The 12,485-nt window shown below is 45.6% G+C and overlaps 1 protein-coding gene across 1 annotated transcript in view; it reads left to right on the plus strand.

Moving 5' to 3' along the window:
- The window catches only part of LOC102771944 (NT-3 growth factor receptor-like), a 34,725-nt gene that overhangs the window by 22,098 nt on the left and 142 nt on the right, over window positions 1-12,485 (plus strand). The window contains exon 2 of the mRNA XM_015569115.1: window positions 9,706-9,864. Within this exon, the coding sequence (XP_015424601.1) occupies window positions 9,706-9,864 (159 nt within the window). The remainder of the gene's footprint in view (window positions 1-9,705; window positions 9,865-12,485) is intronic.

A 12,485-nucleotide genomic window follows, 5' to 3' on the forward strand; every position in this document is an offset into this window, starting at 1 on the left:
TTAATGAGTAGGAATGCTTTTGAAAAGATCATGCAACTGATTACTGGCTTTGCATTTAAGACTTTCTCCTGGTTCATCTGCAGAGCAGTCTTCCCGCCGTCTGACCTTGAAGGGGGAGCCAAGAGCTAGGGCTTGTTTCTGGAGAGAGAAGGAGCCACCTGCAGCTGCAGGCCCCCCAGCATGGCCTGGGATGCCAGATGCTGCATGGAGGGACGGACAGCTCCTCCCTCCCTTTCATCCAAAACTGCCCTTGGCTCACACGCTCCACTGCAGAGCGGCGCCCCGGGGCCTGCTATAGAGGTGGGCTGCGCGGGACCCGGGCGTCTCAGAACCTCAACCTTCTCCCGGCGCTGGGAGGGGCCTCCAGAGGTTTCAAAGGGAATATTTTCTTTTGGTTAAATTAGCCTGAATCTAAACTGAAACCTGTCAGTACCCGAGTTGTACAGATTAATTGCAAATCTAGATTTAGCATCAGGAAACTTTATTCTCCTGACGCCTTTTACCCAGGCGTGTTGAGCAAGAGCATGGGGTGCGCGAGGACCGGTCCAGGCCTGTGTGGTCCATGGTGCATCTGAGCTGAGCCCTCCAGCTTTGTTCAGTGAATCGAGCCCTTTTAACCCCTTCCCCGGCAGAAACGTGTATACTCGTTTTCACAAAATGTTCTTTTTCAGTCGGCGACCAGTATACTAAGAAAATATGGTAAAAAAATATGGTTTATAGGAAGATGAGTTACAAACTGTTTTCATAACCAGCATCAAAAATACTATATAGAACCAAAATAAAAAAATTAGTCTGAAAAAGAAACGTTTTTAACAAAAAAAATTGTTGGGGAAGGGGTTAACATCATCTCTAGCGTTGGTTTTCAAGAGGAGATTTGAGAGCAGGGAGGAGGCTCCCGTCTAGGCATTCCGAAAGGAAGATGGGGCCGAGTTGTTTTTCCAACCACACCTTTGACTTGCAATGTCTGCTCTATAGAGAATATACTGCTCAGGGCCGACGGGGACAGTGAGGTCTCGAATGAGCGCCAGCACTTAGGCAGGACTTGAACAGGAAGACAAAAGGACGCTATGAAAGGCATGCGCTCCCGGGGCCTCCGTCCCAGAGCTTGCTCAGGCCGAGGTGGCACCAGGTGAGTGAGTTGGGGACATCACAGTGGGCGATTCACCCTCCACTGCTCATGGCTTGGTTCCTAAACTCCTTGCATTCTGGGGCGACTCCAAGAGTTTTGCCTAATGCTGGGCCTACGGGCTCAGCCTGAGACAGCTGTTCCTCGGAGACGCTGCTAAGCGGCTGCTTCTGCATAAGCTGTCACAGAGCCCTGCTCAGAGGGAGCAGGCTGTAATGAGGGCTTGGTGGGCCCCTCTGTCCCCTTCCCTCCAAGAGTCCCCGGCATCTCTGAGACCTGGGGCTGAGGTCTCCACTGCGTCTACAGTAGTTGGCCCTACCTTGTTCAGAGAAGTAAGAGAGGCGCACAGAAGGCAAGCAGGTCTGCCTTATTCAGTCAGGAGTCTGATGTCACTGCAGAAAGCCTCGGTCCCTGTGTGGAGGTGGCATCCACAGAATTCCTGTAATTGGGTGAAGCCACGGACAGACGTGCGTTTGTGACTGCACCACACACACACACACACACACACACACACACACACACGCTGTAGGTCTAAGTCAGACAGGCACTCCACTGAATACACCCCCCAGGCATCCACCCACAAACTGGGGAAACAGAGTTCTGCCAGGCAACCCACACACACACAGCCTGTGTGCATCAGGGTGGAGAGCAGGAAGTGACCCAACCGAAATTTAAACGTCGTAAGACTTGACCTTATATATATGTGTGTGTATTTTAATTGGTTTTATTGATTTCAGAGAGGAAGGGAGAGGGAGAGAGTTAGAAACATCAATGATGAGAGAGGATCATGGATCGGCTGCCTCCTGCACGCCCCCTACTGGAGACTGAGCCCACAACCCGGGCATGTGCCCAGACTGGGAATTGAACTGTGACTTCCTGGTTCATAGATGGATGCTCAACCACTGAGCCACGCCGGCCATGCCTGGGTTGCGGGCTTGATCCCCAGTGTGGGCCATGCAAGACGCAGCTGATCAATGATTCTCTGTCATCATTGATGTTTATCTCTCTCTCTCTCCCTCTCCCTTTCTCTCTGAAATCAATAAAAATGTATATATTTTTAAGAAAGCATGTCTGCCCCTGGCATGTTTTAAGTTGCCATCTAAAATTTTCAACATAATTTTAAAACAGTTGCCAGTGATGCCATTTTCAGAATGTAGTAAATAGTGACATTAAAAATGCATTATTTCTTTAATGTATCTAATGAACTTTAAATACCAGAAAATTTAATAGAGCATCTATTAAACACATGAACAAGTCCTTAAACAATTTTACATGGTTTCTTTTTCTTCTTGAATTTATATTTTCATTCCAGTTACCCTACCGAGTTTTATCCTTATGTGTTATATTTCTATGCATGAAAGCCTTTTATTGGCCACTCTGTCATAATTTACTATGACAAAAGTATGTATGAAGACCTAAATTTAATTTTTAATGTCCAATAACCATAAGTTTCTAGATGTTAAGAGCTTTTGGATTGAGTTATCATTACAATTATTACTAATATACAGAAATAGGCAGCGGATCAACATAGTGCGCATATATGCCAACATTTGATGAATATGAGAGATTACAAGTATAATATTTCCAACACTTCATGTATTTATTAATAAATATTATTTATTGCTAAAGTAAGAAAGGTTCCAGATCAATTCTATTTCTTTCTCATTTTTATAAATACCAGAAATGAGAAGTGTTATTCACAAGAGACAAATAGGCGAGAAAGGAACGGGTTTTGTTACTGAAACGTGACTCAGTTCTTGACACTATTATCTAGATACTTGCCTAAAATCTCATACGGCTCTCTTGCCAAAATTCCTCTTTAATCTTCTCTCGACTGATAATTCTTTTGGAGAGGTTGTTTGAAAAGAACTGGAAACGACCCGACTGCACAACCATTTATTCCCCAGCCGCCAGAGACATTTAATTTAAACAACTGTACCCACATTTCACGGCGTTTATCTGTACTCTAGGTTTTCTCTCCTGAGACTGAGAATGAATGAGAGAGTGGTCTTTCCTTTTGAGGGTGGCAGGTTGGGGTGTGTGTGTGTGTGTGTGTGTGTGTGTGTGTGTGAGCGTGCGCACGCATCCAAATGCAATTGAGAAAGAAGATTGCTGGCCCACAGGGGTTCTCCGTTTTAGAAAACACACCCACACTACAAAGTCTCCTCGGTGGGAGAATGACAGCCAGTCCATACCCGTCTCACGCGTGTGCGCTCATCGAAGTATACACCCGCTCACTCGGTTCCTCCCTCCTTGTGAAGGGGGAGGCTTCAACGTGGCACACTGACCCTGGATCGTGTCTATAACGATCCCGCGGGGCAAACGCAAGAACCAGTGGGGAGGAATCTGTTCTTTCCAATGTTGTATTAAGAGAAACCTTCCAAAATTCCTGACTTCTATTTTTTAAAACAAGAACCCGGGTACAACAGAACATTCTACTAGCTTCGATCACAAACGTATCTTTCTTTCAAAAACGTCATCTTTGCACAGAACTTAAATGAAGTCCGCCGTGTTCTCTTTATTCATCGAGAGGGTTTTCCCCTTTCATTGTTTTTAAATTTACAAATGTGATACATGATCAAGATAAAATTTTGAAATATTCATAATGAAATCCGAGGGGTGTTGTTTTGTTTTGTTTTAAATCCGTGCTCACCATCACCCCACTTTCTAGAGGAAGCCACTGGTGTAATGTAATGCTATCTTTCTGGACCTTTTCCTGTGCGCTTATAGAGTGATACGTTATTGCCAGGGATATGTTATTGGCTTGTGTGCACGTATTTTTACATGAATGAAAATGCTGATACAGATTTTGGAAGTCTGGAGTTTTCATGTCACATCTCCTAGGCATATTCCCCATCACCACACGATATTCCTTTATATACCGCATCTACATTTAGTGACAACGTGTTGCCCTCACAAGCAATGAAATAACCATCTTCAACCAAGGATTCTTGCTTCCAGGAGCAAGTATTTTTGTAAGACTCTTAGAAATGAAATCGCTGGTTCAGAGGCCACGTACATCCCCAGTTTGGCAGATTCTGCCGAAGGTCCCTCGGAAGAGGCCGCCTTACCCTGAGCAGCGCATTTGAGAGTCACCCTTTCCGCACACCCTCTCTAGCACCAGATCGTATCTATCAGTCTTTCCATTTTCCTCACGTGACATTTTAAAAAAATGTGTCTCTTTGTTGCTGCGATTGGCATCTCTTCATGTGTCAGTGGCCATTTGTAGCTTTTTTTGTGGGTCTTGTCTGCTCTCACTCCTTCCTCATTTTTCCACTGGGTTGTTTTCTTAAACTAATTTAAAGGGCCGCTTTATAATACGCGGCATTTGAGAGTCACCCTTTCCGCACACCCTTTCCAGCACCAGATAGTATCTATCCGTCTTTTCCATTTTCCTCACATGACATTAAAAAAAAATGTGTCTCTTTGTTGCTGCGATTGGCATCTCTTCATGTGTCCGTGGCCATTTGTAGCTTTTTTTGTGGGTCGTGTCTGCTCTCACTCCTTCCTCATTTTTCCACTGGGTTGTTTTCTTAAACTAATTTAAAGGGCCGCTTTATAATACATGGATTGTAATTCTCTGTCTGTTATATGTATATATTGCAGATATTTTCTCTGTCATGTGTCTTTCAGCTATGTTTATTTTGTATTGTTGCCATGCAAAAAAAAGTATTTACTTTTACAAGTTGTATCTCTAAGTCCTAGTCTGTATGGCTTCTTGAACATGTGTCTTATTTAGGAAGGTCTTCCTCTCCTAAAGTTATACAAATACTTTTCTTGAGTTTTCTTCTAATATTATTATTGTTTTGTTTTTTTTTTATGTTTAGCTCTTTAATCCATCTGGAAATGATTTTTGTATATGGTGTGAGGTAGGTATCTACGTGTACTTTTTCAATGAACAGTTCATTGTCCCAATGCTTTGCTTACTAACCCATCATTTCATATATTTGATGCCAATAATGACCCCTGGGTCTGCTTCTAGACTCTATTTTGTTCCATTGATCAACGAAATTTGTCTGTTCCTACGCCCGTAACACAGTGTACGCATTGCTGTGGTTTGATAATATGTTCTGCTATCTGACCAAGCAAGCATACCCCTTGTTGTTCTATTTCAAGTGTATCCTAGTTTTTACCAGGCATTTGCTCCGCTAGACGGCTTTTGCGATCATTGTGTCAATCCCCACACATCATTCCATTGGGGCTTTTATTTGGATTGTGTTGAATTTTTAGATTAATTTGAGTGAGGCCTGGGAGATTTAGGAGATGTATGATACCGAGTCTTCCTATCCCAGGAAAAGACAGGTCTCTCTAATTGTGTAAGCCTTCTTTTATGTTTTTCAATACTTCTCTTTAGCTAGACCTTCTATATTTTCTGCTAAGGTTTAAGCCTAGGAATTTTAAATGTCCTGTTGCTGTTGTTACAAACAATCTCATTTTCTACTGAATTGTGAAGTAAGTCCTTGCTGTCGGTGTATATGAGAATGGTTTCATGTTTGGATGTTCATTTTACTCCTGGGTAGCTTACTAAACCATCTAATTGTTCTGATTGCTTTTTAATGAATCGTCTTGAACAGTCATATCATATGCAGACAAAGGCAGTTTTGACTCTGCCTTTTAAAAAAAAATTTTTTTTTATTGATTTCAAAGAGAGAGGGAGAAGGAAAGAGAGATCGAAACATCAATGATGAGAGAGAATCACCGATTGGCTGCCTCCTGCACGCCCCCTAAAGGGGATCAAGCCCACAACCCAGGCATGTGCCCCTGACTGGAATGGAACCTGGGACCCTTCAGTCCACAGGCCAATGCTCTATCCCCTGAGCCAGACTGGTTAGGGCTTGACTCTGCCTTTTAAATATTCTACCTTGTTTTAATTCTGCTCTATCACATTGGCTAGTACCTCACCCGGACAGTGTTGAGAAAATCAGTGGTAGACGATACCTGTATGGTTCTAATGTGTCATGAGTAAATATGATCGTTAGTGTGTTACATGGAGGACATGACCTTCTGTTAGTAATGAACTAGAGCTTTGAATCGGGAAAGGTGTTGGAAAAGGATAGCTTTTCTCCTTTTACTTTAGTAAATTAAACAGATTTTTTTTTAAAAAAAAATTATTTTATTCCTAGTACATAAAACGTGTTGAGTTATAATGTGGGATTATTATAACCTATTGCTGATTCAATAAGATACTATTTTATTCAGGTTTTGAGACTATGTTCATAACAGAGATGTTTTACACATATGTAGATAAGTTACCTAGACAGTGTCTGTATTCATATGTTAAAGGCTGCTTGCTAAGCTTGGTTGATTGGGTCAACAGGGAATTTGAGCCAGAGTGTGGCTGGGGCAGTTTCTTTTACTTCCTGTTTTGGTTTTGGTTTGGGAAAGTATCAATAGGATAGAAAACTTTAGTAGAACTCACCCATAAGACCATCTGGTCCTGGTACATATTTTTAATGTATTGCTTTTTTTTTTTTACTACAACTGTAATTAGTTTTGTATTTAAGTTTTTATTTTTCTTACCTTTTTCAAAATTAATATTTTCAAGTATTAACTCAATCATGGCATCTATACATCAGATTTTATTGTTGCAATGCTCTTAACATTTTTTCATTGTGTCCTTTGTGTCCGTATTAACCTTGGAAAAGGTTTATGTTACTTTTGAAAGAACTGGCAATTGATTATGTAGATACACGAGCAGTCTGCTTCCCTCTGCCCTTTGGATTGTTTATTTGATTTGTTTTGTACTAATTCCTCATCATATCTTTATTATTTATTTTTTCTTGCTTTCTGTAAATTTGCCTTGTATATCTTTGCTACCTTTTAAAAATAGAATTCTTATTTAATTAAAATCTACTTTAAATTATTTTAGAAATAAGTGCTTAAGTGCTATAAGTTTTTCCCCAAAATTACTTTAGCAATATTTCATAGCTCTCAGTTAATAGGACTGTAATTATTATTATGACAGTTTTAAATTTTATTTTCAATTGTTTTCTTTACCAAATAGTACTCTTTTTAATCAACCAAAGAGAACCTTTTAAAAATTAACCTTTTGTTCTTCATTCCTATGGTATTTTATTTGGTACAGTAAATGTTTCTTACTTTTAGTTTATCTACATTTTTTCCCCCTTGGAACTTTAGATTTCCTTTGAGGTATAACATGGTGATTGGTGTTTGTAAATGATTTTTAGATAATTAAGGATAATATGCGACTTCTTAGGGGGCCTGAAAACACACAACACTCACATCTAACAGTGACAACTCCTTATTTGTATTTTAAAAACACATCTCCACTTACGTTGTCTTCCTGATCTGTTAATTTGTGGAAGAGTGTTTTATTTTCCCATCCTAATTATAGGTGTCAGTTCCCTTTTATTTATAACCTGTTTTACTCTTTATACATTTTTGGTGCTATCTTAATTGGACCGTAAAGCTTTATAATTATCATAAAGGTGAATTTACCATCTTTAAATATGCTATAAATCACTTTGTTGCCATATAGTTCTTGGCATCCTGAAATTTTTCATATATGTATTTAATTTCCGTATATTATCTATTTCATATATATTATCATGTACATGGAATAGTCTATAGTCAACATATATTCATATTTTCTTTTATTGTTTCTCATATTTTTGCATTCTTTCATCTTTAATATTTTCTGATATTTCCTTTTAGATATGCCTTTTATAAAGAACATGCATTTGATTTTTAATATACTTTTTTCTTAACAGATAGTATTTGTATTTACTGTCTATAGTGACATTCCTTAAACATTTTTATTTTGTGCTTTCTACTCACCATTATCCCATTCCTTTGTGTACTGATTTTGTTATTAATTAGAGGTTTTTTGGTCCTATTTTCCTAAAACTGATTTGGAAGCTATATGTTCTATATCTATTCTTCTAGAAGCTACTTTAAAATTGTAGCAAGCTCATTTAAATTTAAGTCATTATAATCAACAGCTGATGGCTGTCTGTGAGCTCCCCTTCCGTCCCTTGTAAGGACAAAGACTTTATCAGGCTTTTAATTATCTCTCTACCTCATTTTCTATGCACTCATGGCTGAAATTATCTAGAAGCTTCATTCCAAATAAGTATTGCTAATAGTGGCAGTGGTAACACTGTTAGCATTATTAGTATTATTATTTACTTTATGACTTTGTTTAATAGAAGCCTTTATTAGTAGTTGCACCCCATTTTGCTACCAAATTAGCAGCCATTTATTTAGATTTAAATTGCATTCGTGTGGCTTATTTGCTTTGCACTGTTTGTTGTACCCCGAGTCAGTGTATATCCTAACATCTCTTTTCTGTTTTCCTGTAGTACAGCCTCAATTAATTTTTGCTGCTTCATTTCCTGTCAGGGCTGTGAGGGGTCAAGTTTCTGAGTCTTGGTTTGTCTGAGAGCTACCTCACCTTCTGTCTTTACACTTGATACGGAGCTGTCTTGATTATAAAATCCCAGGCCGCAAACAACTTCTGCAAATCCCTATCATCGTTTATCTTCTCCATTCCTCCAAGGGGGCCAGGCTAACGTGATTTCTCTTTGGAGAAGCGAGATTGCCCGTCTCCCCCATAAGTCATCCTCCTTAAATGCTCATTATTAGGGTTCCTCCGACCAATCTAGGCTGGCAGTGGCTCTTCTGATTCATAGTTCATCAGGAATTCACAGAGAGCTCTCTTTATCGGCGGTAATCAGTTTCTAACAACAAATCCCAAGTATCAGCCGGAAGTTCCCATCGCTCGGGCTGCCTGTACTAATGATGCACTTAGGCCCCGAGTTCTACAATAGCTGTGACTGTTCCTTCACTTATGCTGATGCCAGCAACCTGTGGGGCGGCGAGGGTCCCCCTAATGTTTTTCCCAGGGGCACCCCAATTTCCGTCCCATCCTCTTGCCCTGGACTCTCAGATCCGTAGGCCTGCCCCCCTCCCCCCCATGGCTGATGTCCTCCTCGGGCGGTTTTGAGAGGTTCCCCTCACTGGCCTGTGAGCGCTTGCTGAGACCTGCTGTGGCTTCTCTCGTGGCCCCGTGGTTTCTCGTTAGCATGTGGTCTTCCATGCTTTTGAACTTCTCCGTCCCCTTCCCTGGAAACACGGAGTCCTAGGTCGTGGTGAGAGAACATCAGGGCGGTCGTGTGGAAATGAAAGGCACATTAGATGCACACGGGCCACATTGTGTCTTAACCACCTTGCCCACGGAGTCGAACCCGAGGCCTGCAGAGACTCCGATACCTGATGCCTCGCTCAGCGACTCTGGACTCCCTCTCACGGTTAGGTGCCCCGTAGCCCCAGATCCTGCCACCGTCTCTCCTCCCGAAATCATCTGCGATCTCTCCTTACCCTCCAGCCAGGGGCCTTTCCATCCTGGAGGTGTGCCCTCTCATGGCTCCTCTAGCCGCCTCTGCTGCTGCAGGTCTCCTCTCGTAGGCTCTGCGCTGGCCTCCGAGCAAGTTGCACGAAGGGGTGTCTGTCTTAGGATTAGATGCATCGGGTGCCTCTCCGTGGGAAGCGTGCAGGGAGACGGGGCTGACCCTGGCCACCAGCTCACCTCTGTGTGCCTCTGTCTCCACCCCTGCCAGGTCGGAGGTCACACCATGCTCCCCATCCGCTGGATGCCCCCCGAAAGCATCATGTACCGGAAGTTCACCACGGAGAGCGACGTGTGGAGCTTCGGGGTTATCCTCTGGGAGATCTTCACCTACGGCAAGCAGCCCTGGTTCCAGCTCTCCAACACGGAGGTACAGGGGCCTCGGGGGGCGGCTGACAGGGGCGAGCTCAGGCCAGGACTCAGACGCAGGGCATGAAGCAGGAGGCATAAGAAGGGGCGGGGAGAGCTCCTTGGTAGGACGAAACGATAGCTGTAGGAAATGAGGTCTAATTACCAAGAGCATGAAATCAGATCTCCGAATTGAGACGCAAGTCACGGTTCTCTGTGCTCTGCCGCTCTCAAAAACCACCGCTGTTCGCCAAGAAAGACAAGGATGACAGAGCCCCTGCGAGGTTTTCAATGGTGCCATCCTGTGGGGACGCCCCGCTCGGTAGGCCCCCGTCGTCTGCGTCCCCAAGGCTCCGGGCCTGCCAGGCTGGGAAAGTGCCGGCCATGAGGGAGGAGGGCAGAGCCCATGTTGTTCACGGGACACAGTGAACTCTAACGGTTAACGCAATAACAGTAAACGCCAGGGGTGCTTCTAATTTACACGAGGCCTAAAGAATACAGATCACATTTAATTTCCAAGCACCTTCGCGATGTGTGGACTCAGTGCTTTTCACACCATCACCTGTTGAGGCGCAGGACAAAGGCAGGGAGGGGGTCGTGTGGGGTCCTGGGATGGCCTGGCCAGGGTCTCAGAGGCATGAGCTTCTAGAACGTGGGGGAGGCTCAGACCCAGGTCGCAAGGCTCTTCTGCTCCCAAAGCCGTTCTGTTATGCCGGCCCTGGAGCCGGGCCGACCCAGGATTCAGTGCAGCTTGTAGACAAGGAGGGGTTTCCTCTCCCAACGCGATAAACCCAGGCGAGATGGCGTTCATCCCCACGGCCTTCTGTTTTCCGGAGAAACGTGCACACAGGGCCTTGTCAGATTGGAGTACAAATATCCAAGAAATTACCTTTTCCTTGGAAGCTGGGTTCATCTGCGCTTTCTTATGCCCTGGCCACTTAACTCAGTGACATGTCATCATTGATAAGCTGAACGGGTCCTGAACACCTTTTCTAAAATAGGACAAAACAGTTTAATGACCTTTTAAAAAAAATAAAAGTGTGTATGTCAGAACCCATTTGTTATGATGTTTTACAAAATTGCTCCTCTCTTCCTGGGGGTGGGACTGGTGGTGGGCACACACGTGCACACGTGTACACACATGCACAGACATGTGCCCTGAGCGCAGCTCGGGGTTGTCTGGTGGCCCCGTAGAGACAGAGCCTGGGCTGAGGGTTTGAGTGGCGGCCGATGCCCTGGACATCCAGGCTGGCCTGGTCGCCAACAGTGTGTCTGGTCCTTTCCAACTGCGTGGTGAGGCCTCGGCCTTGAAGCAGGCATCTTACCCCCATCACCTGTCCCTCCCCACCGCCCCGGCAGCCAGGTGGCAGCCGTCACTGGCAGTCCGGTTCTCTATGGAGATTGGCCGCCTGGTCAGCCCACACTGGGGGGTTCGGGGGGGTGGGGGGGGAGAGACGCGGCTGAGGGCATAGGCGCTGGCCTTAGCAGCTGCTACTGCACTTTGAACTGGGTCCCTTTTCCTGGGGTCGCAGGTGATGGTGGGTGGAAACGGCTCTCGTAAGAGTAGGGACATGAGCTGCCGAAGTCCTACCAGGATGGCCGAGAAGTGAGCCATCGCGGACTCCGGGGTCGACACGACCCGGAAGGAGACGTACGAGGGCTTGACAAGCCAAGCCATCCAGGGTCATCAGGGTGACACTGGGCCACAGGGAGAGAGAAGGAGAAATCCAGACAGAGGCTTCAGGCGCTCCCCAAGGTGTCTGTGTGTTTTGTCAGCGCCACCTATCTTCAAGTGAGGGAACTGCAGCTCGGGGCCGGTGCCGTGCCCCAGGCTAGATGGCGGTAGAGCTAGTAGTGAGAGAGGATAGAACCACCTGAGAAGTGGCAGGTGAAACCTTGAAGATTCACAGGTTCAGCATCACCAGAGAAGGTCCTTGAGGACTTGCAAATGCACCACAGATGACAGGCTCGGCCCCCAGATGCCCAGCTGGGGTGGGGCCAGCCCTTCAAGCTGCGCGTTCCCCGACTCCTCTTTGTGGCTTTCCCTGCGTTGTGGGGGCCATGTGGTCCCCTTCTTGTTCTCACTTGGTCCCCACAGCCCTGGTAGGAGGCGGTCAGAGAAGACGGTGGGTCCCATCGCACAGGCGAGGATGCTGAGCTCCTGTGAGGTCAGGCGTGCACTGGCCCCCCAGCGGGGCGCTGTGAGTCCCCCCTTGCGCTGGGGACTTCAAATTAAATGGCACACGTGGTTTAGTGCGGAGAGCAGGGAGCATGGGCCTTGCCGAGGCATGGAGGCACTCGTGGAGAGGGGCACAGAGGCTGGGACTGAGGGAGCTCCCCAGGAAGTGGGACCCCAGGGGGAGATGGCCATGGAGGGGCCAGGTGGTCCCAGGCTCCCTCAAGGGGTTTCAGAGTCGGGGTGCTCATCAGAGGGGGAGGGGCAGGTCAGAGGCCAGTCCCACTCCCGGGCAGTGAAGTAGCCGGGTCATCCGGAGCAGCTTCAGGCGTGAGGTCAGGGGAGAGGCACTGGGAGTCTATCCGGGAAGGCCCGGCCGGGAGGCGGAGCGCCAGGAACATCTGTGGGCACCCCTGGCGATGCCGCACCAGCCCCCGTCCTTGTCACCCGCACACACAGGACTCACG

The sequence above is a fragment of the Myotis davidii genome, unplaced genomic scaffold, assembly GCF_000327345.1.
Source record: "Myotis davidii unplaced genomic scaffold, ASM32734v1 scaffold164, whole genome shotgun sequence".
NCBI classification, from domain to species: domain Eukaryota; kingdom Metazoa; phylum Chordata; class Mammalia; order Chiroptera; family Vespertilionidae; genus Myotis; species Myotis davidii.